Genomic DNA, 22,923 nt, shown 5'->3' with positions numbered 1-22,923 from the left:
GATTAATTACTACAATACATAGCAATTACTTCAAACAACTCACCTTATCTTGTTTTCTTAAAAGTTGTATGGCCTCTTCAAAATAGTCCAGATGGACCTCCTTGATGTTCTTTGCCATGTCATCATGGCCGTAGAGCGCTACAGTCAGAACCACAAATCCTCTACTGGCCAGCAGAGCGGCTCTTTTCTCTGACAAACCTCCCCCAAAAGTGTACAGATCCAAAACAGCAGGGAACGGACCTTCTCCTGAACCAGAAGATACACGGAACACAAAATTATTGTAATATTCATAAAAACAAAGTACAGAAATTAAAGGTAACTAAAGTAAAAGTTAGTTAAGTTACAAAATGTTTCATTTTGCCAAAGTGACAGACAATGATTTGCTGCCTGATAAACATAGTTTAACACTCCATTATCATCCAAAAACAGCATAAAATAGATAAAAGGTCCATGAATTTGGATTTGGATATTAAGAGTTGAACACAACCAATTTATTTATTTCAACATGTGAATCCAGCAAAACAGAGTAAAATATGTTCCATGATTCTGAGAATGCGAAGTGTATGAGGTTATTTATTAGTTTGTTTGTTGTTTTATTAATAATAATTATTAGTATTTGTTTGGAGTGCTTGGTTGCTCTCAATTTATTTGGACTAGAATTCAATAGTATTCTCTCTTATTAGTTATTTGTTTACTTTAATTACTGGGTACTATTATGGGCACCTCAGGTTATAGAGGTAGATAGGCAGGTACCAGACTAGCATGCATCTGTAGGGTCTATGTTTTCTTACCAGAGCAAGAGAAGCAGCAGGATTTCATAAAGACTTGCAGTGAACAATGTATAAAGCCCAAAGTTGCAGCTTCTGGTCATCTTTTCTATTTGGAGCCAGAACCTTCCAAATAAGGAGTGCAGGGTGTTGCCTTTCATGCCACCTTGGAATGAAGCTAACACTAGCTAACTAACAGAATAGATATCATTATCAAGTAACATTAAACTTATCGAAATATTGTGACAATAGTCCGACTCAGTGTGAGTCCCGAAGCCGGGGAGAGCAGCAGGTGAGCCAACTGGCAATCACAGCTGCCAATCAATGCCCACACGGCAGACGTCAAAGCTACTATAAGTCTTCAAATCTTATTAACGGAGCAATAATTTCCAAATTGCCCTAATATTTCTAGAGAGAAGTTTTTTTGAAACTGTCTGTCTGGCGACCGTCAGTGGTATTGCACTTCAAGGGACCTCCGCATTGGCTTCAATTTCAAGCCAAGGTTGTGGCTGCTTGGTATTAAGACGCGTTATTAGTAGGATAGACTGAGTGTTGACTTTGGCCTCTCCTTGGGATTTATTTATAAAAATAAAGTTAAAATAATTTCAGCATTTTGCTTTAAATTAATAATTAAACCATTCAGAGCACAACAGAGACATAAACCAACCTGGAGGAGTAAACAGGACTCCACGGATATTCCCCTCTTTAATAGGAAGCCGGGTGACGCCATCTCCAATTAAAAGCCTCTCATTGGTCGCCTCTGCCAGCACGCTGCCCTCCCCCTCTACCTCATGAACAGAGAACTTCACCACATGAGGGTTTAGTGACCTGTTTTTTTGAAACCTTTTATGCAAGGTGTCTGCCCTCATCGACCACAGCAGACCCATTGGTTCAACCCCGACGTAACTCCCACTGAGTGAGGGGTCTCTCTCCAGATCGACCTCCCCGCTCCCATCAGCCCTGTAGGTGGCTGAGGAGCTGAACTCCACTCCCTTCTCGTCAGTCGATCTGGCCTTCATGGTGACCACCTGCCTCGACCTCAGCCCGGCCACCTTCACCTGAACGGGCTCATCGAACAAACATCTGGCACTCGGCAGCAGCCTCAGTCTGACTTGGGAAGCCATCTCTTCTGAAACTATCAAGTCCTACAAGTTTCACCTTTGCTCTGTGGGAAATTCGACAAAAAATTGGCATAATCACATTCCTCATCTGTCTGATAAAAAAAAACTAAACAGAAAATGTTCATTTCATCCCCTGTAAAGTTCTTGTAAATTCCTTGGCTGTGTCAGCATACTTGACCTATGTGGTTCATTTTGAGTCTGGTTCATCAAATACATGAATAGCGTGTTGTGTGAATAGAAGTCCGCCAACTAGCTTCAGTGCAGAGGGTTCATTTGTTTTAACTCCTGCATATCACGAGTGGGTGGTGGTTTGATTGTGGCTCCACAGTTCTCTCAGTGTCTCATATGAGGACAATGTTCAACAGGAAAACAAAACAAGCACCCCTACAATCGACAACAGAAACTGTGATAAGAACCCATTCTGAGCGCCCTAAAGCTTTATTTATACTCCCAAGCGGACGCCTACAAGGACAGCTGCGGACACCACAGATGGGTAGTTGTTCTGTTTATACTACCTTCTGGGATCGTTCCACACATGCGTAATAGATCGCCGTCTACAGGAAGACAGCTTGTGACCATGCGGACACAACAAATTGCAGGTTTGCGGCTGTCTGCACAGAGTCTACACCCTCTGATGGCCACGCAGACCATAGTGGACCCTCGTGGACGCGGAAAGTATAATTTCAGCTCAAGTGTAAAGTGTAAGTATAAACATTCACTCAGGTACTATTTAAATGAGATATTTTTACTTCACTTGAACATTTCCAATTACAGCTATGTTATACTTCCATTTTTACTTGCGTAGAATTTTAAAAGCAGGACTTTTATTAGAATTCAGTATTTATACATTGTAGTATGTGGGTTAATATAATTAATTACAACTGTCATCCAAGGCCAATGAATACCACGTCAGGTGCAAATGCCAGAATACTCACCTTACACTTTTTGACCGTTTACTAAAAAAACACCAAACTACCGCTTAAAAAACCAACACATCTGCAAAGATCTTAATACATATTCGTCTTATTATTATTATTAAATTACTGTGATTTTAGCTGGGGCTCTTTTTTTTTTTTTTTTTTTTTACAGGGAGGAGATACTTACACATAAGTGGTTTACAGCAATATATGCACCAACAACCAATCAACATGCACTCAAATTTTAAAAACACAGAGGTATTAGCAGTGAAATATACACAAAGTATCAAAAGTGAAAGTACTCATGGCAGCATGGCTCCTTGCAGACTATTACATTATCATAATACACTGTACATGATATTATTGGATCATTTTCATTGATTCATCTACATGTAACTACTTTATATACTGTAATGCATCATATTTTATAAGATGATCCTATAATTTGTATGTGAAAGCTTAATCTGGAAAGCAACAGTTGCTGTCAAAGAAAAGTAGTGAAATTTTAAAAATATAAAGAAGCATATAATAAAAAATACTCTAATACAAGTACCTCAACTGCACTTAACTGCTGTACTTAAGTAAATGTACAATTACTTTCCACCTCTGATGTTTTTAATTTGATCTCAGCAGTGTAAAAAGACACTGAAACATTTTAAACAATTAAAGACCGGTGAGTGCCCTCTGCTGGCAAAAGTGTTGAGTTGCACAGAGTTTCATTCACAAACACAAACTACTGTTAGCAACAACGTTCATACAGGGACAGTTTAAGGCTCATATCAACTTCATTGGCCAAGTATGTTGACACATACAAAGAATTTGTCTCCAGTTTCTAGTAGCTCTCAATGTACTTACACACAACAATCTGCAGGAAGATACACAAGGACAACAAAGCTGAACAAAGATAATTAAACATAAACAAGACTTGCACTAACCAGGTACAAATTAAAGCCAGACATTGTCCTTGTAAATATTTAGAGCTGAGCATGGTCCAAATTGTTACTTCAGTAAATCTCGTCACTTTTTTTTTCTCCCGTAACTACCAGTTATGTCCATATAATGGTTGCTGCTGTAGCACTGCAGTTTCCCTTCTTGATTCATAAAATGCTCTTATCTGGAACGACATTTCAATCATTAACCCTTGAAGGACGAGTTCACATTTATTTATAGTATGTCTTAAAACAACTGTCAGGTGCCCAAATGAACACTGACACATGGTTTTCTTCCCATAATCATTCCTCCTGTTCATACAGACCATTAGAAGATCTTCATAATGCACTTACAATGTACAAAATCCACAGTCCTTCTGTGCAAAAATGTATTTAAAAGTTTATCTGAGTCTAATATGAAGCTTCAGTCGTCCAAAGTGTCAAAGTCCCTCTTTTTGTTACTGTGCTTCAACTGCAGATCAACACAAAGAGGAAATTTGATGCTAAAAAGACTGTAAATATGGCCACTTGATATGACTAACTCAGACTACTGAAGCCTCATATAAGCTTCAGATCAACTTTTAAATGCGTTTTTGCACAAAATGACTGTGGACACACTGTGGATTTTGGCCTCCATCACTTAGGCTACATTGAAAGCACATTTGAAGTAGGGCTGCAACTATGGATTATTTACATTATCGATTAATCTATCGATTATTTTCCTGATTAATCGATTAGTAGTTTGGTCCAGAAAATGTCAGAAAAAAGTGAAAAATGTTTCCCAAAGCCCAATATGACATCCTCAAATGTCTTGTTTTGTCAACAACCCACAAAGATATGCTGCTTACTGTCATAGAGGCCTAAAGAAACCAGAAAATATTCACATTTAAGAAGCTGGAATCAGAGAATTTGGAATTTTTTTCTGACTCAAAATGATAATTTTGACTATCCAAATAGTTGCCGATGAATTTAATAGTTGATTAACTGACCAATCGTTGCATAGCCAGTATGAACATGAGTGATTACAGTGAATTACAGGAAAACCTCTTTCAGTGTTCATATGGAAACCTGTTGATTTAGACAGACTTGAACAATTGTGAAGTGATCCTTTAATTATGAAGCAGTGAAAGAGAACTGCAGTTTTGAGCGGCGCTGCCAAGAACTACAGAGAAAATAGAAGTGGGTTTACCATCAGCCCTGTTTTATTAACAAAGTTTGGATGGGAGAAATGTTTTCCAATGTATCACTAATTTGTTTCTTTTAATTGGCAACAATTTGGACTTTTTGTACGTTGAAATGTAGCAAAAAAAAATCGGTTTTTGACCACATTTCATGTATGTGTGCACAGGTGGTGCCTGACATACCACATTTATATAACTCCAGGTCATGCATAGATCAAATTCCACAGGCAATAACAGTCTGATTTGGGAGGTCATCTCTTCTGAAACTTTCTTCCTTTGACTGCGACAAAGTAAACCATTAAGGCCCGTTTTTTTTGGAAAATACACCATAACAGACACAAAATCGATCAATGTCTATCAATCTATCAATATCTGTAGTATTGTCTCATCGCTTGGAGAGAAAACAGAGAAATTGGATCAGATCTCCTCGGGGTTATTTTAAGAAATTGTTTGAGTTCATCAACCCCACTTTTAACTAACTCATCGATTTAAACTCTTTCACCTGGAGTTGCTTTAAGACAAGAATCTGTCATAAACATTAGTATATAATATAAACTCACCGGTGTGTCAAAGTGTCCAGCGGTTTGTTTCTCCTTTGACTTGTTTTCTCCCGTTAAAAATGAGTTTTCTCGGAACTGTAATTGGTCACCGCAGCCTTCAGCCGCGATGACGTTGATTGTGTTTCTCCAAAACTTGACTCTGGCTCAACTGTCCGGTAAACGGCCACAGCCGAAACACACTATTGACATGCAGGAACTGGTGTTTTCACCCCACCCCTTGATATGGTCTGAGGTCAGAGGGTCCGGCTGTTCCCTGTAGACTAGAAAGTTCATTGGCACAAAGTGGGCCTCCCGTTAAACCCTCGGGTGTAATCCCCCCTCCGACGACAATGTGGGTTGCAATGGCAGAATGGCGCTGTCTGTGTTTCCGCTCGTTGACTCTGCGGGAAGTGAAGAAGCGATTCAAAGTCAAGTTCAATGGGTCCATCCAAAGGGTGTATCCATTGTACCAAAGGAGGAAACGAGACGTCTTCTCCTCTCGTCATGTGAAGCGACGTCCGTTTCTGATGACGGAGACAGCTGATCACATCTGGATCAGCTGTCAGTCGGCTTTAACAGCTGTAGAAACTTCTGATGGAGTGTGTGTTTGCACACATGTGTATCAATCAATAACTGATATCCAATAAGGGGGCGTAGACCTGATGCTGCAAGTAAATATGCACTTGTGTTTATTTCATAGTGCAGTGTTATTTTGTGTACGTTGTTTTTAGTGAAGTAATGTTTATTTTGCTTGATTGTGTTTTTTATTTAGCCTGGTAAACGCTCCTGTGTTTCCTTGAACTGGTCTCATCTTCAGTCCCTCAGTACATAAGGTCAACATGGTGAGGAATGAAACTTTTAATGCTATAACTTCTGTCTATCAACATCATCAACATGTGTATAAGTCATATTGGCTGTGTTATGTATGATTTGATCAAATGTATTGAATTATAAACCCAATAAATGTCTTCAATCTATCTATTCCCTTCCTTGATTAGTTGTGTGAATAACATTTAGTGATCTTTACACAGACTATATAATGTTTATTAAAAATGACAAAGTTAAGAAAATGTGCGCATGAAAAGAAAAGAGCCTAATAGTTAATAATGATCATTAGTTAATAGTAATGATCATCGCCACTCTGGGCAAGGACACAGCTGAAAAAGATTGTCAGCGTCATCTCAATGAGGCTTTCCAGGTTAAGTAAGAAATTAATTTATAAAAACAATAATAAATATAGTCACAAGTGGCAATAACTGGGGTCCAAGCAGATTGCAAAAAAATCACAAAATCTGACATTTTTAGAGCAGAAGACAAGACGCAAACGACTTGAGAGATTAAAATGATGAAAGAACTTTGACTACAAGCCAAGCCATCTTCGAGATAATTGTGAAAACATAAACTTGTTTGTTTCAGCGCCACCTTGAGGTCAATGAATGTCATTATATGTGCCTGAGTAGTGGGTGGAATTTGCAACCCACCTGCCTATTAGGGTGACTTTTGGTCTTATGTTTTTTGCTGCACAAACACTTTTAGTGGAGAAAAATAATTTAAAAAAAAGAAATTTTCACAAGGCCACAGTAGGCAATTTTCAACTTAATGTGACCTCAATTAGCACTTGAAAACATATCACATGCATGACTCACTACATTGTTGTCAAGTAGGACCTGTCCACCCAGGAATTTGAACCCTGTATCATAGTCAACAGTTTAATCCCTGGATTATCGGCTCTGCTGGTGAACAGGCTGTCTTTTGTTTTCACGACCTCAAAGTTGAATACAACAGAAGTCTGTGGGTCTTAATGCAGCTGAAGTTCAAATATTCACCAAAATTACAGATTTATAGATACATACTTGAAAGACTAATCACATGATATCAACAGAGAAATGTTCCCTGATATTTTCATGAAGTTTGCTTGGTGCCGGTCTAGATGCAGACCAGTGACCTTACAGTTATAAGGCTTGTGTTTAGACTACTAGACCATCAGGAGAGCACAGCTGTCTCACCAGCTCTTGAGAAAGGAAACCAAATGGGATAAATAAAGTTGTCTGAATCTGAATCTGATCCTGAAACCAACCTCACAAGCAGAAGTTAGAGAGAGGGATGTTATAAAACTTTTTTAAAAAATCATGACAATTTACCTGTTGGGGATACAACTCTGAAAAAAATCACACATCAACCTGCTTTTCTCAGGTGTATTGTCAAATATTTTGGTGAAATATGTTGAAAAATGAGATGAAATAGAAAATGTTGTGCATACAGTACAAATTACAGTAAGATCATTTATATCACTGCAGACTCATCATTTGAACGATCTGAACATCATTTGAAACATGTAATATCTGGTATCCAAAGAATGTCTAAGGTAATTTTGGTAGCATATGAATGAAGCCTTGTGGAGATATAGATGTTAATTGATTTTGCATATTTTGAAAAATAAAGAGTGACGGACTTCTGAATTGACCATAAGTGGCACTGAGGCAAACTTCTGTCACAATTCAGTGGATGTGCTAAAAAAAAATCTGCTCTGCAGGACACTGAAGGGAGATTTATTTAGATTTTTTAAAGATTGGAATGTGAAATGTCCAGAAATCTAGATTTTTTTTGTAATAAGCCATGCCCACTTTAATCAATCATTACCAAATTTTATGCATTGACTGAGTCAATACGCTAGATCGTGCAAACCAAATTTCATACAAATCCATGCAGCCAATTACAAGATATAAACCTTTCACATGTGTGGCGCCCCCTAGTGACAGCATATCCCAGGACTGCGTAGCAAAGCTTGGACTTAGCATCCATTTGGTTTGTTAGGTTACAATAGCTTAAGCAAATTGTGATTTATGAGCATTCATGTAAAATTGAAATTAAAGACACAAAATTTAAGAGCAGGAGACCACTGGAGCAAAGATGCAGATGAAGTGAGAGATTAAAATGATGAAAGAATTTTTACTACAGACTAAACCATTTCTTGATTGTTTCAGCACCACTTTGAGGTCAATGAGTATCATTTTATGTGCCTGAGTAGTGGGTGGAATTTGCAACCCAGCTGCCAATTTAGGTGACGTTTGGAGAAAAATAAGAAGAAGAAGAAAGAAAGAAATATAGCTGCAAGCGGCAATAACCGGGGTCCAAGCAGATTGCAAAAAATCGCAAAATTTGACATTTTTAGAGCAGAAGACCAGATGCAGATGACTTGAGAGGTAAAATGATGAAAGAATTTTGACTGAATGCCAACACTTTTAGCGGAGAAAAATAAAGAAGAAGAGGAAAGAAAGAATAATGAGAACAAAAACTATAGGGCTCCAGCACAGTTTTGCTGCCTGGACCCCTAATAATAATGTCTTTAAACGGTAAATGTTATAACTGTTTCATGGTTAGATCACCTTTTCTTCAAGTCAAGAGCAGTCCACTACATTTTGCAGAACATGATTTTGCCATTAGAGAGTTTGAAACATTGGAAATGATCTGAAAAAGAGTCACTTGGACAAACTTTTCATAATTATTTTTCTATTGTTACTTTTCAAAAATGATATTTACACAGAACACAGTGATAATGATAAATTAAAATAAATCAATGACTATGGGAGTAAATATTTACATATTTACCATAAGATGGTGCATGGTATCTGTATATATATAAAAAAGAAACAAAAAAACATCAAAACTGTGTTCCAGATGAGATTTGTGTTTGCATGAGAAGACAGCAAGAGGTTACTTCCAGTCATGAAAGCCCTCTTCACTTATCCGCAGAGTAATTAGTCACATTTAACGCCATTACAAAATTAAATTACAAAATAAATGTAATTGTAATCTGTTACAATTACAGTTATTGAGAAAAAATATGTCATTAAATTATAGTTGCTAATCAAAGTGTTGGTGATTACAAAGGGGTTACATCTGAATGTATTCATTTTGGTAAAAAAAAAAAAAGCTTATATGTAGAATATAACATTAATTCTGTTGCAGGAATGCCTTCTTTCTATTTCTGAACAAAACAGGTCAGCAAAGCCATTGGGACAAGTTTGACTGCAACACCATCAAGGTTAGGATGGCTTACAAGGAGCTGTCTCTACTTCTAGACAGGCTCCGTTCATTTGGCAGTGTGTGCTCAAATTTTGAGCGTTGTTTTTGATTGGTTCTCTCATTTGAATTTGCACCACCTCTCGTCTGCCGATCAAATCAATGCTCATTGCACCAAGTAACCTGAGTCTACCATGCCTGCGACCAGCCAACCACGTCGAGGCGGGTGGCCATGTCGTCGGACAAGAACGCCTTTCAGTACTGGAAATTCAACAGTGTTTTTTCTTCTGAAATCAGAAAAGGGCTCTAACATTACTGTTCAGTGTAAAGCTTGTTTACCAGCGGTGAAAATGCTGTCAACATCGAAATGCTCAATGTCAAAGCTGAGGAAACATCTGCAGGTGAGTTAATTGCCACAGTTTAAAATATCTGTTAGATAAGTAATCAAATGTAATAAGTTACATTACTTTGATGAAGAATTTAAAATAGTTACATTACATATTACATTTTTAACAGGGTAGCAAGTATGTATGAGGACAATGCTCCCATCACATGTGGATAATTATGTTGTCTCCCAAAAACTTGCAGCCTGTTCTTGCAACACTGGCAGCGTCTGCTCTGTGCTGAGAGGATGCTGAAGTGGAGAGGCTTACATCTCCATCTTGTGGCTAGAGTGACTATTGACAGACTCCTGGAAGAAGGCTGAGCTGTTCAGAATTTGGCTGCAGCAATACAAAGAATACACTCCATAAGTGTAGTGTTTTTAGACAGACGGGGTTGGGATTGGACGTCAGAGAGTATTAAGACAGTTTTGGTCTTTTTGTTGGATTAGTTGACAGTTAGAACATCTGGTTTATCTTTTAAAGCTGTTTGTGTCCAGTGAGGGAAAAGTTGCCCTTTTTTCATAAAGTTTTGACTTAAATTCTAATTTTTTTCATGGCACGCACTGGTTGGTAATCAATGACCGTACTGTACACTGAGCAGGCACCACAGATGCCAAACACTATATTAAAGCACTAAAATGATCTTTCTATTTTCACTTTTACATGTAGTAAGCCTTAACCAGGTTGTGATAAGCAAGTCATAACCTTTCAATATGTTTCTGTCGTCAATCAAACATTAAATAGTTTAATTCATCACAAAACATTCAACATGTATAATTATCTTAGGTTAACTGGCAGCCATGACATCGTGATTTTGTAACGTGTTCCTAATCTTTCCTGTCATCCTAACTGAATCTATCACTTGGCTTTCGTCTGAGTAACGTCACAGGTCTGACAATAATAAGGTCAACTGTTCGATTGGCTATTTGCTTCTGTGCCTCCACAGCTTCAAGTCACACTTCCACGTTTACAAAAAGACTATTTTCAGTCAGAGCGGAAGAATTCCTACTAACTTGGTAAAAGGCTACTTTAAATTTTGAAGGTGTCGCCAACTTTTGAAAACGTCTCACATTATGCTGTCTTTTCCATGTCCAATTTTAATGATTTTTTAAATTAATTTTTAATTAAAGCTGTTTCAGTGTAGTTGTTTTTCTTTTGTCTTTTTTTCAATTAGGGTTTTTTTGTAGCCATTTCAGGCTTTTTGATTTCACTTTCCATGCTCAAACTGCCATTTCATGATATCAATTTGTCATTTAAATCTCAAATTCCTATTTTCTATTTTGTTTTTACATTTTAATAATCAAAAACATTCAATCTTTATTCATGATACAGCAGTTAATTGGCAGTCATGATGTCATGATTGTTTTGTGTTCCTCAATCTTTCCTATCATGGTTTTTGCATCTATAACTTAGTTTTAGTCTTCATAGCATCACAGCTCAGGTGAAATCTGAGGAACTCCTGGATGTTCTTCCACAAGTGGACTTCAGCTGCTGCGTGGGACCTGGGCTCACCGCCCCACATGACTGGCTTGCCTACGACACCATGGAAGCTGGAGCGGCAGTAGGGTCCATAAGGTGGCTCTAAGTAATGTCCCGCTCCAGGGTAACACACACTTTCAAAGTTCTCCTTCCCATGACGCTTCAGTCTCTCCACCATCTGGTCCATGAAAGCCTTGCTGTCCCAGTTGAGGTCGTCCTCTGAAGCCACAAAGAGAAAATGTCCCTTGGCTTTTTCGATGGGGACCAAGGTGGCCTGGTTCTCCTCTGCCAGAGGATTGTTCATACAATACTTGCCTATGATAGCCCCTGAGTCAGTGGGAATCGCCTTGCTGAGGTCAATCAGCAGCGGTGAGAGGATTTTGCTCTTCTTATAGTAGAGAGGAATAGCCGCATTTGCACTGCAGCCGTTTATCCACACCACTGCCTCAACACCTGGCACAAAAGCAGCAAGTGAAAGTGCAATGTCTCCAGCCTTTGATCTTGATATTATACCAACTCCTTTATTTCCCACCTGTGAAAAAACATGAAAAATTAGAGACGAAGAAAACTTTATACACACACAGAGCTTAAAAACTGAGCTATGAGGGTAAATAAGGATAATAATGTAAAAGCTACATAAAATGTAGAGGTCTCCCGAGGCAAGGTGGTTCTTTCAGTTAAAAAACTGCATTACCAATATATTTTGTAAATTGTATGATAAAACTGGATAAAAACACTGTATGTCATTATAACACAATAGCTGAAAGTGTTTTGTCCCTTCCAAGAGGCAGCTTGAGAAACCACAACAATGCAAAAACTGCCAAAAGCTAACTTTTATGTTTATTATATTAACTACTAGAACATTACCTTACTTGCCAACATGTTGAGCTGTTCACTCAATTTGACTAGACAAAATTGTTTTTTGAAAAACTGTGTAATACCACATTTCTGAAATAACAGAAAGCAGAAATTAAAGTCCCCCTCCACTAAAAAAATGTGTTTTGCTTATTGTTACTTCAGTTGGATGTTTGAGCTTGACTGTGCAGAATGATGTGCAGAGTTTGTTTTCACATTCATCTGCTGAAAATGAAAAGTTTCTCTGTGCTCACCTTAAATCTGAGTTTAAGGCGTATCCTTATGAACAGGATTTGTGACATCACAACTAGTCTGGAGCCAATCATGGCTCCATATGCCATTAACAGTGTGTTCACACATGCAGTAGTAGTATTCAGTATCTGGCCTCTCATGAATCTGTAGTTTTGACAAAGACTTAAACTTGCTGTGTGTACTTCCTAACAGTAAGAGGCAGCATGAGACTGTGGTTTAACCAGAGACTGTGGCTGTATGTCTGTGAGCTCTGTTTTCCTCTCATTATACCATAGGCCACATCTCCCAGCCTCATTTGTTCTTTCCTGAATTTCAGGTTATTCACTGTTACATTGGTGCTGCCGGGTGATATCTGTAACACTAACAAATTAACTGTTGCTTAACTTAGTTAAAATCCTGAAGTAATAGTTGCTGACCACCTAATGTGTCATCAAAATCAAAAGCTTGTAACTTTATGCTGCTGTGTTTAAGAGCAACAATTACTCATACAGCTCACCTTAGGTTGTTGTTGTAAGAAATCAACTGCTTCTTTAAAATAGTCCAGATGCATCTCTTTGACGTTTTCGGGCTTGTCATTGTACACCGACACAACCAGAACCACAAACCCTTTGTTGGCCAACAGACAGGCTCTCTTCTCAGACATAAAGGTGCACAGATCCAACACAGCGGGGAACGGACCTTCACCTGGACAGAAACACACACAATAATATCAATAGATCATAGAAAATATGACATCTTAATTCTTATACTTTGATGTGATGACCCCTGTGGGGTCATCTGTTGTGTGCTGTTTTTACTGTGCAATTCACTGGATTGTCTGCTTTGTTTTTGCAGGTGATCATTAGCACATTAGGTGATCGTTGCAGGGATTGTTAGTTCATTTAATTCTGGGCTGCAGCACAGCTCAGTCTCTGGCTGACACTTTGGGCACTTGGCTGCTGTTCCAGCTCTCCCATCTTCCCCACAGACACTTTTTGGTTTTGTTATGTCGCCTTAGTTTTGTTATGCTTTATTTTCATGCACTGTGCAACACCCCCACACACATCTTCCACACATGCACATTATACTACTGATTATACTGATATCCACACTCCCTATTGCAAATATTTAGTTAACTTTTGATTTGATTTTAACTTTTTGTGTCTCCTATTTTGTTGTCGCCAAAGAGCTGGGTCATGACAATGTAATTACACAAGAAGTAACACAGGTACCACTACTACTATTACATCAATAATTATATTTAGGCATTTGATTAAGATCATTTAACTTAGTTTATTTCAACAATCGAAAAGAAGCATATATTACAGTCAATACTGAAAAATAATAGGCCTTCTCACATCAGACATTTTGATTGTCATAATAGAAAAAGCACAGATGTTACTGATAATATTAATGATGACTCTGAAGCAGCTACTTCAGCCATCATTCATTTTATTATTTACAGCTGTGCTTTTCCTACTATGACTAGTCAAAATGTCTCCTGTGAAAAGGGCTTTCAATCAATGTGACAACCATAGCTATGAATAGTTATTTGATTGTTTAACTAATTTAATTCAGCAATTCAATTTATTCAATTCCATGTTTAGCTTTTTTTAGTTATAGCTGAATATAAGCATTTTTCATTTCATTTGTTAAAACCAAAGAATCTCGCACACTGTCCATCACATGAACTGAGACCTCCATCAGGAAAAATTCATACAAACCATCCTGACCTTAATCTGTATACACAGTGGTAGGGATTGTTACAGAAGCCCTGGAAGACAGATGAGAAGAAAATGCTGGTGATTCAATTTCCTAGTCTGATCTAAATTGTTTTTCTCCTGTGTTTAAGAACGGGTGAGGGCTGCGCGATATGGCAAAAAATATGATCACAGTAATTTTTTCCATGTTGACCAATATCAATATTCATGACAATATATTATTTTATAATGCTGCCAGTTTGAAGAGTATCCGGATAATGACTAAGGCCTGAAGAAACCAGAGGGTTCATTAGTTAAACTGTAGAATAGTTTATTAACATAATAAATAGAACATAATGTAAGCATTTAACTTTGCAAACATGCTTTATCTGCCTAGCAAACAACGCAAGTTAGCTTGCCTTGTAACTTATTAAAATACTCTAAATAAAACTAGAAGTTGTGACTAGTATCACATCAAATTCCTTTGGCCATCTCTCAGTTTTAGAGGTAGAAATCTGAGTAAAAAGTGCAAAATTCTAAATCAGCCATTATGCTACATCTTTATATACAATAGGGTCCAAAAGTCTGAGACCAAAGGGGTCTCAACTGTGTATATATATAAAAACCTCTTCATTTATCTTACTGACTACATTATTTGCTGTGCTTAGCTCACGTATCACTCGATTCGCCACTTTTCTTAATGAAACAACACTAGTGTTAATGATTAGTAGCCTTACGTTGCAACTCTGTTTACTTAGCTTTGTGCTTAGCCTAGATTAGCAGTTAGCCTTGTGAATCCATAGTAAAAGCAGCCTCATTAAAAAGATGAGGCAGAGTTTGTCCCTCTTCGCCAGCCTGGGTTCACTGTTTACCCGGGGACAGACTCTGACATAGAGGCTAATCTGAGGGTGCTGGTATCATCATATTGCTTTCGTGCCCCTCGGTCCCACATATTTTTTCCCTCTTTTTCAGAGGACATCCACTTTCTTCACCAGGAATGGGCATGTACTTTGACATGCAACCCAAAAAGTGCAGACTGACTAGCTGTTGTCACGTTTATTTCTGCTGCGTGATAGGCTGTTAGATCTATCCATATCAAGTAAAAAATGTCTGAAGTTTATTATCGTAATCGACATAACTTTTATTGCGATCCTGTATCGAAATCGTTTTATCGCCATGCCCTATGTTTTGCCAGGATAATCTCTCTAAGTTCCTTTTTTTTCCATCTGTGAATTTCTCCATGCACTCTAAAGGCAAGGTACACATATTGCATGTTAGCGAGTTATGTAACATTATTCTCCGAACCCCACTTAGAGAACCAATGACTTAGATCAGTCACCCTAGAGGCCAGTCAGCTCATTTTTGTTTGTTTAATATTCCAGAGGAAATTGACTGGTGGGTCCAACAATTCATAACATAACTTGCTAACACACAATATATGTACTTTGTGTTTAGAGTGTATGGAGAAATTAAAACTCAACTGGAAGAAAACTTGAATGATTTTAGTCCTATTTAGAACATGGGGTAGTGGTGCACTTCAGCCTCTTGTGGCCAAAATGAGTATTACAACACCAAATACTTTGAGAAATGATCCTGGCAAAACCAAAACAAAACAAAAAAATAACCTGCTAAAACGTTTTTTCACCTGTTTTCACAGATGAAAAAAGTAACTTAGAAAATGATCCTGGCAAAACTTTGTTCACGTGCCAAAACCTTTTCCACATGTTTCACAGATGAAAAAAAACAAATATAGGAACTTGCAAAGATTATCCTGGCAAAACCTCTTTCTCACCCGTTTTTAAGTTATAAACACAGGAGAGAAAACAATTTAAATCAGAATTTTTTTCTCACTTGCATCTCAGGATTTCTGTAGATTGTTGGCATCCTCTGATTTACAGGATTTTCCACCTTTATATGAATGATATTGTTACATGTTGCCATTTGTTTGTATGAAAGTCTGAGGACTGAAACGTTGTGTTATTAAAGTGAGTTCAAGTGATGGACATTATGCAAGTTAAGTTTTTTTGATCTCTAAGACCTTATGGTGTGCTGTTATCACTTTATTTTTTAAAATGTTCTTCACTTGTAAATGTAATCCTTATATAAATACTTCACCTTTAGAAGAAATTTGGTTTCTCACACATTTTTTCCTGTTTGCTTGTCAATATTTCATTTGATTCACATCAGGCTGCTACAGGGACAACACAGTGATACAATGATATATGCAGATGAATAATGTGGTTTGTTCACAATTAGGCAGAGTATAGTGGCAGAAAAAAGAATGTCAATAACTTTGTTGCACATTCATAAGACATTACAGAAAAACACACAGACAGAAAGTAGTGAACCACTAACCTGGAGGAGTAAACAGGACTCCATGAAAGCTCCCCTCTTTGACGGGGACCCGGCTGACCCCGTCTCCAATTAGAAACCTCTCATTAGTTGCCTCTGCTAGCATCCTGCCCTCCCCCTCCAACTCATGCACAGAAAACTTCACCACATGAGGGTTTAGTGATCTGTTTTTTTGAAACCTTTTATGCAAGGTGTCCGCACTCATCGACCACAGCAGACCCATTGGTTCAACCCCGACGTAACTCCCGCTGAGTGAGGGGTCTCTCTCCAGATCGACCTCCCCGTTCCCATCAGCCCTGTAGGTGGCCGAGGAGCTGAACACCACTCCCTTCTCATCGGTCGATCTAGCCCTCATGGTGACCACCTGCCTCGACCTCAGCCCGGCCACCTTCACCTGAACGGGCTCATCGAACAAACATCTGGCACTCGGCAGCAGCCTAAGTCTGATTTGGGAGGTCATCTCTTCTGAAACTACTGTTGTTTTCTTCACAAGATTAGTCTTTGTGCTGATAATGTAAAAAAAAGAAAAAAGTTTACAATCCTGTTTATAAAAATAAAGTGTACAATTTATTTTTAAAAAATTGATTCGTTAATCACATCAACACTTGATGAAAAGTGTTTTAAAAAGAAAAAAGAAAAGTGAGTGTCCTGGAAACAAAAAGTCTAGATAGCAAAGTCTTATTTACATGGTTTGCATTTTAAGGTATGACTCAGAGCGTGAGGGCTGATTTATTACATACATATAAGACTGTAAAGTCAGAGCACCTGTCTAAAGGGTTAACAAATGATGCAATAGCCAGTAGATTTCAAATCAAAGTAGAGAGGTGATAAGGTAATCATGCACATACACACATATATCTGTGTCCTGTTCACAGATGATGGAGCACTGATTAAAACAAGACAACAACAGAAGACCTCAGCTTGTCAAAAGCCACCCAGTCTTCAGTGTCAGTCGACTCAGACACAAAATGAAAAAACAAAGCCCTCCCTGCATCTTTTAATTTCCTTTCAGGGACTGCAGAAGGAAAGAAAAGTCAGAAAAGTAGAAATGTGACCTACCTGCGGTTAAAGCAAGTGTCCATCTAGAATGAAAATGACTGTCATGTGGGTTAAAAGTCCCTTATGTTCATCACGGTCTCCTGATGGTGCACAACCCAGTTCAAAGTTTTATTTTAACTGTCGGTACAGAACGTACTGTGTGTTCCTCCAAGGAATGTGTGTGTGCATGTGAAATATTGATTTACTGTGAATGATTTGGCCAATGAGCAGCATGCGCGGACCTGGAGCCTAATGGCAGTTTGTCCACAACTGACTTCTCTCGTGTCCTCTCTGTGATGTGACCTTGCTGCTTCACAGCTGCCTGATTCAGCATTTAACATTTAACCAGCCTCCTCCTGTATTAGCATTCAGTTGTTTGCGATGTTGAAATTTTCTTTTTAATGTGTTAATGTTCATCATTGCGTATCTCAGGCTCTGCCGGGGGGGTTGTGAGCTCAGGGACAGAGTGTGTCAACCACACTTGCCAAACTAAAATGCATGTCACTAAAATAAAGGGTTCAAATCATGAAATTGTTTCCTGAATGAAATGTTTGTGTGTCTGCCTCTTCTCTGTACTCATCAGGTGTATTCTCACAATAGCATGCATGTGTTTGTCCCATACCTGACAAGCAGACGCAAAGGGGACTGATTGTTTCAGCTCAGTGGGTTTTTACTATTTTCAGACAAATCCAGTCATAGACTGCATGGGGCCAGTTTAACTGTCCGCTTTCCAGTGTCATAACTGTGCAATGGTTAGTTAAAAGTAATGGTTAGGTAAAGTAGTGGTTTGGTCCCTCTGACTGATATATTATTATATATGACATCATTAGATTATTAATACTGAAGCATCAGTGTGTAAGCAGCATGTTACTGTTGTAGCTGCTGGAGGTGGAGCTAGTTTCAACTACTTTATTTACAGCTAGTTTAGTCCAGTGGTTCCCAACCTAGGGGTCAGGTTTTACAAAATTTAAAAGTATCAAAAGTACAAGTGCTTATTATGCAAAATGTCCCTACTCAGTTACATATATACATACAGATACACAGTTCCTGTAGAAAGTATTCACCCCTCTTGGAAGTTTTCATGTTTTATATGTTTTATAACATCAAATCAAAGGGATTTATTGTGGCTTTTTATGACACTGATGAACAGAAAAAAATCATAATGTCAGCGTGAATCAAGTCCTCTTTAAAGCGATCTAAATTAATTACAAATATAAAATATAAATATATAAAAATATAAAATCCATTCTGTTTTACATGTCAAGATCTAAAAAGTAACCATATCTGTGAAATAAATGTAGTAAAAAGTACAGTATTACCCTGAAGTATAAAGTAGCGTAAAATGGAAATAAGTAAAGTACAAGTACCTCAAAATTGTACTTGACAGTAGGGTCCATAAGGTGGCTCTAAGTAATGTCCCGCTCCAGGGTAACACACACTTTCAAAGTTCTCCTTCCCATGACGCTTCAGTCTCTCCACCATCTGGTCCATGTAAGCCTTGCTGTCCCAGTTGAGGTCATCTTCTAGAGCCACAACGAGAAAATATGTTTTCAAAAGTGGTTTTGGGCAACAATGGAGTTCTGTGTCATAAGACATAATCTATATCAATCAATCAATCAATCAATCAATTTTTATTTATATAGCGCCAAATCACAACAAAAGTCATCTCCGGGCACTTTTCACATAGAGCAGTTCAAGACCGTACTCTTTAATTTACAGAGACCCAACAATTCCCCCATGAGCAAGCACTTAGCGACAGCGGTAAGGAAAAACTCCCCTTTAACAGGTAGAAACCTCAAGCAGAACCTGGCTCTTGGTGGGCGGCCATCTGCTTTGACCCGTTGGGTGGAGAAAGAGTCTAGGCCTATAGCAGCATAACTAAGGGCTGATCCAAGGTGAGCCTGGCCGGCCCTAACTATAAACTTTATCAAAAAGGAAAGTTTTAAGCCTACTCTTAAACATAGAGAGGGTGTCTGCACCCCAGACCGAATCTGGAAGATGGTTCCACAAGAGAGGAGCCTGTTAGCTGAAGGCTCTGCCTCCCATTCTACTTTTAAAGACTGTAGGAACCACCAGTAAGCCTGCATTCTGGGAGTGCAGTGTCCTAGTGGGATAATACGGTACTATGAGCTCCTCAGGATATGATGGTGCCTGACCATTAAGGGCTTTGTAAGTTAGGAGAAGGATTTTAAATTCTATTCTAGATTTTACAGGAAGCCAATGTAGCAAAGCTAAAATGGGAGAAATGTGATTTCTTTTTCTAATGCCATTAGATAATGTGTTTCTAAGGTGTTTAGGTCCAAGCACAATAACTTCAGTTTTATCTGAGTTTAGTAGTAGAAAATTGCAGGTCATCCAGGTCTTTATGTCCTTAAGGCATGCTTGGAGTTTGTTTAATTGATTGGTTTCATCAGGCTTCATTGACAAATATAATTGGGTATCATCTGCATAACAATGAAAATTTATGGAGTGTTTCCCAATAATATTACCTAAAGGAAGCATATACAAGGTGAATAGAATCGGTCCAAGTACAGACCCTTGTGGAACTCCATGTCTAACTTTTGCCTTCTCGGAGGATTCATCATTAACATGTACAAACTGAAATCGGTCTGATAAATAGGACTGAAACCAGCTTAATGCAGTTTGAATAATGCCAATTAAATGTTCCAGTCTCTGCAAAAGGATTTGATGGTCATTTGTGTCGAATGATCTAAGATCTAACAGGAAAAGTATGGAGACAAATAAAGTTAAAAATAAAGTTAAAATAATTTCAGCATTTTGCTTTAAATTAATAATTAAACCATTCAGAACACAACAGAGACATAGACCAACCTGGAGGAGTAAACAGGACTCCACAGATATTCCCCTCTTTAATAGGAAGCCGGGTGACGCCGTCTCCAATTAAAAGCCTCTCATTGGTCGCCTCTGCCAGCACGCTGCCCTCCCCCTCTACCTCATGAACAGAGAACTTCACCACATGAGGGTTTAGTGACCTGTTTTTTTGAAACCTTTTATGCAAGGTGTCTGCCCTCATCGACCACAGCAGACCCATGGGTTCAACCCCGACGTAACTCCCACTGAGTGAGGGGTCTCTCTCCAGATCGACCTCCCCGCTCCCATCAGCCCTGTAGGTGGCTGAGGAGCTGAACTCCACTCCCTTCTCGTCAGTCGATCTGGCCTTCATGGTGACCACCTGCCTCGACCTCAGCCCGGCCACCTTCACCTGAACGTGCTCATCGAACAAACATCTGGCACTCGGCAGCAGCCTCAGTCTGACTTGGCAAGCCATCTCTTCTGAAACTAAAGATCCTATAAGTTTCGCCTTTGCTCTGTGGGAAATTCGACAAAAAATTGGCATAATCACATTCCTCATCTGTCTGATAAAGAAAACTATAACAGAAAATGTTCATTTCATCCCCTGTAAAGTTCTTGTAAATTCCTTGGCTGTGTCAGCATACTTGATCTATGTGGTTCATTTTGAGTCTGGTTCATCAAATACATGAATAGCGTGTTGTGTGAATAGAAGTCCGCCAACTAGCTTCAGTGCAGAGGGTTCATTTGTTTTAACTCCTGCATATCACGAGTGGGTGGTGGTTTGATTGTGGCTCCACAGTTCTCTCAGTGTCTCATATGAGGACAATGTTCAACAGGAAAACAAAACAAGCACCCCTACAATCTACAACAGAAACTGTGATAGGAACCCATTCTGAGCGCCCTAAAGCTTTATTTGTACTCCCAAGCGGACGCCTACAAGGACAGCTGCGGACACCACAGATGGGTAGTTGTTCTGTTTATACTACCTTCTGGGATCGTTCCACACATGTGTAATAGATTGCCGTCTACAGGAAGACAGCTTGTGACCATGCGGACACAACAAATTGCAGGTTTGCGGCTGTCTGCACAGAGTCTACACCCTCTGATGGCCACGCAGACCATAGTGGACCCTCGTGGACGCGGAAAGTATAATTTCAGCTCAAGTGTAAAGTGTAAGTATAAACATTTACTCAGGTACTATTTAAATGAGATATTTTTACTTCACTTGAACATTTCCAATTACTGCTACTTTATACTTCCATTTTTACTTGCGTAGAATTTTAAAAGCAGGACTTTTATTAGAATTCAGTATTTATACATTGTAGTATGTGGGTTAATATATTTCATTACAACTGTCATCCAAGGCCAATGAATACCACGTCAGGTGCAAATGCCAGAATACTCACTTTACACTTAAATTTTGACCGTTTACTGAAAAAACACCAAACTACCAAAACCAACACATCTGCAAAGATCTTAATACATATTTGTCTTATTATTATTATTACATTACTGTGATTTCAGCTGGGGCTCTTTTCTCTGTCTGTTCAGACAGACTTTTTTTTTTTTTTTTACATGGAGGAGATACTTACACATAAGTGGTTTACAGCAATAAATGCACCAACAACCAATCAACATGCACTCAAATTTTAAAACCACAGAGGTATTAGCAGCAAAATACACTCAAAGTATCAAAAGTGAAAGTACTCATGGCAGCATGGCTCCTTGCAGAGTATTACATTATCATAATACACTGTACATCATATTATTGGATCATTTTCATTGATTCATTAACATGTAACTACTTTATATACTGTAATGCATCATATTTTATAAGATGATCCTATAATTTGTATGTGAAAGCTTAATCTGGAAAGCAACAGTTGCTGTCAAAGAAAAGTAGTGAAATTTTAAAAATATAAAGAAGCATATAATAAAAAATACTCTAATACAAGTAGCCTACCTCAACTGCACTTAACTGCTGTACTTAAGTAAATGTACAATTACTTTCCACCTCTGATGTTTTTAATTTGATCTCAGCAGTGTAAAAAGACACTGAAACATTTTAAACAATTAAAGACCGGTGGCGAAAGTGTTGAGTTGCACAGAGCTTCATTCACAAACACCAACTACTGTTAGCAACAACGTTCATACAGGGACAGTTTGAGGCTCATATCAGGGTCAGAATCAACTTTATTGGCCAAGTATGTTGACACATACAAAGAATTTGACTCCAGTTTCTAGTAGCTCTCAATGTACTTACACACAACAATCTTCAGGAAGATACACAAGGACAACAAAGCTGAACAAAGATAATTAAACATAAAGACTTGCACTAACAAGGTACAAATTATAGCCAGACACTGTCCTTGTAAATATTTAGAGCTGAGCATGGTCCAAATTGTTACTTCAGTTAATCTCGTCACTTTTTTTTTCTCCCGTAACTACCAGTTATGTCCATATAATGGTTGCTGCTGTAGCACTGCAGTTTCCCTTATTGATTCATAAACTGCTCTTATCTGGAATGACATTTCAATCATTAACCCTTGAAGGACGAGTTCACATTTATTTAAAGCATGTCTTAAAACAACTGT

At 38.3% G+C, this 22,923-nt stretch overlaps 2 protein-coding genes and 2 long non-coding RNA genes across 7 annotated transcripts in view; 2 read left to right on the top strand and 2 right to left on the bottom strand.

Moving 5' to 3' along the window:
• Positions 1–18,348, bottom strand: part of LOC137194575 (acyl-coenzyme A thioesterase 1-like) — a 32,687-nt gene extending 14,339 nt beyond the window's left edge. The window contains exons 1-4 of one of the 4 annotated variants that reach the window (XM_067606601.1): positions 17,537–18,348; positions 16,481–16,983; positions 12,943–13,130; positions 10,940–11,871 (exon numbers count right to left, since the gene is read on the bottom strand). In XM_067606601.1, coding sequence (XP_067462702.1) covers positions 11,263–11,871; positions 12,943–13,130; positions 16,481–16,983; positions 17,537–17,559 — 1,323 coding nt within the window. In that variant the 5' untranslated portion in view covers positions 17,560–18,348 and the 3' untranslated portion in view covers positions 10,940–11,262. Of the gene's footprint in view, positions 1–43; positions 247–1,434; positions 1,933–5,475; positions 6,234–10,939; positions 11,872–12,942; positions 13,131–16,480; positions 16,984–17,536 lie in introns of those variants that run through there. The other 3 variants (XM_067606605.1, XM_067606604.1, XM_067606606.1) reach the window with 3 other exon arrangements.
• On the top strand, positions 2,461–6,431 carry LOC137194578 (uncharacterized). The gene is made up of 2 exons (XR_010930984.1): positions 2,461–2,589; positions 6,227–6,431. It is a non-coding gene; the product is annotated as an uncharacterized lncRNA (long non-coding RNA).
• On the top strand, positions 2,596–5,592 carry LOC137194579 (uncharacterized). Its single transcript, XR_010930985.1, has 2 exons — positions 2,596–5,289; positions 5,337–5,592. It is a non-coding gene; the product is annotated as an uncharacterized lncRNA (long non-coding RNA).
• A 535-nt stretch (positions 18,349–18,883) lies between the features above and the next one.
• Positions 18,884–22,421, bottom strand: LOC137193521 (acyl-coenzyme A thioesterase 1-like). Its single transcript, XM_067604732.1, has 2 exons — positions 20,348–22,421; positions 18,884–19,038 (listed from the first exon to the last, which is right to left on the bottom strand). The coding sequence occupies exons 1-2, from the start codon at positions 20,886–20,888 to the stop codon at positions 18,884–18,886; spliced, it is 696 nt and encodes a 231-aa protein (XP_067460833.1). The 5' UTR covers positions 20,889–22,421.
• Between the last annotated feature and the right edge of the window lie 502 nt (positions 22,422–22,923).

Source organism: Thunnus thynnus, chromosome 12, assembly GCF_963924715.1.
Source record: "Thunnus thynnus chromosome 12, fThuThy2.1, whole genome shotgun sequence".
Taxonomy (NCBI): Eukaryota; Metazoa; Chordata; class Actinopteri; order Scombriformes; family Scombridae; genus Thunnus; species Thunnus thynnus.
This window is presented reverse-complemented; position numbering and strand designations above follow the sequence as displayed.

Bases quoted from the DNA above. Each gene is read 5' to 3' on its own strand.
- LOC137193521 (XM_067604732.1), bottom strand. From the start codon at position 20,888: ATGAGGAATGTGATTATGCCAATTTTTTGTCGAATTTCCCACAGAGCA. The intron at 19,039-20,347 runs GTTGGTCTATGT...TTGTGGCTCTAG, and splicing joins AGTCCTGTTTACTCCTCCAG to AAGATGACCTCAACTGGGAC.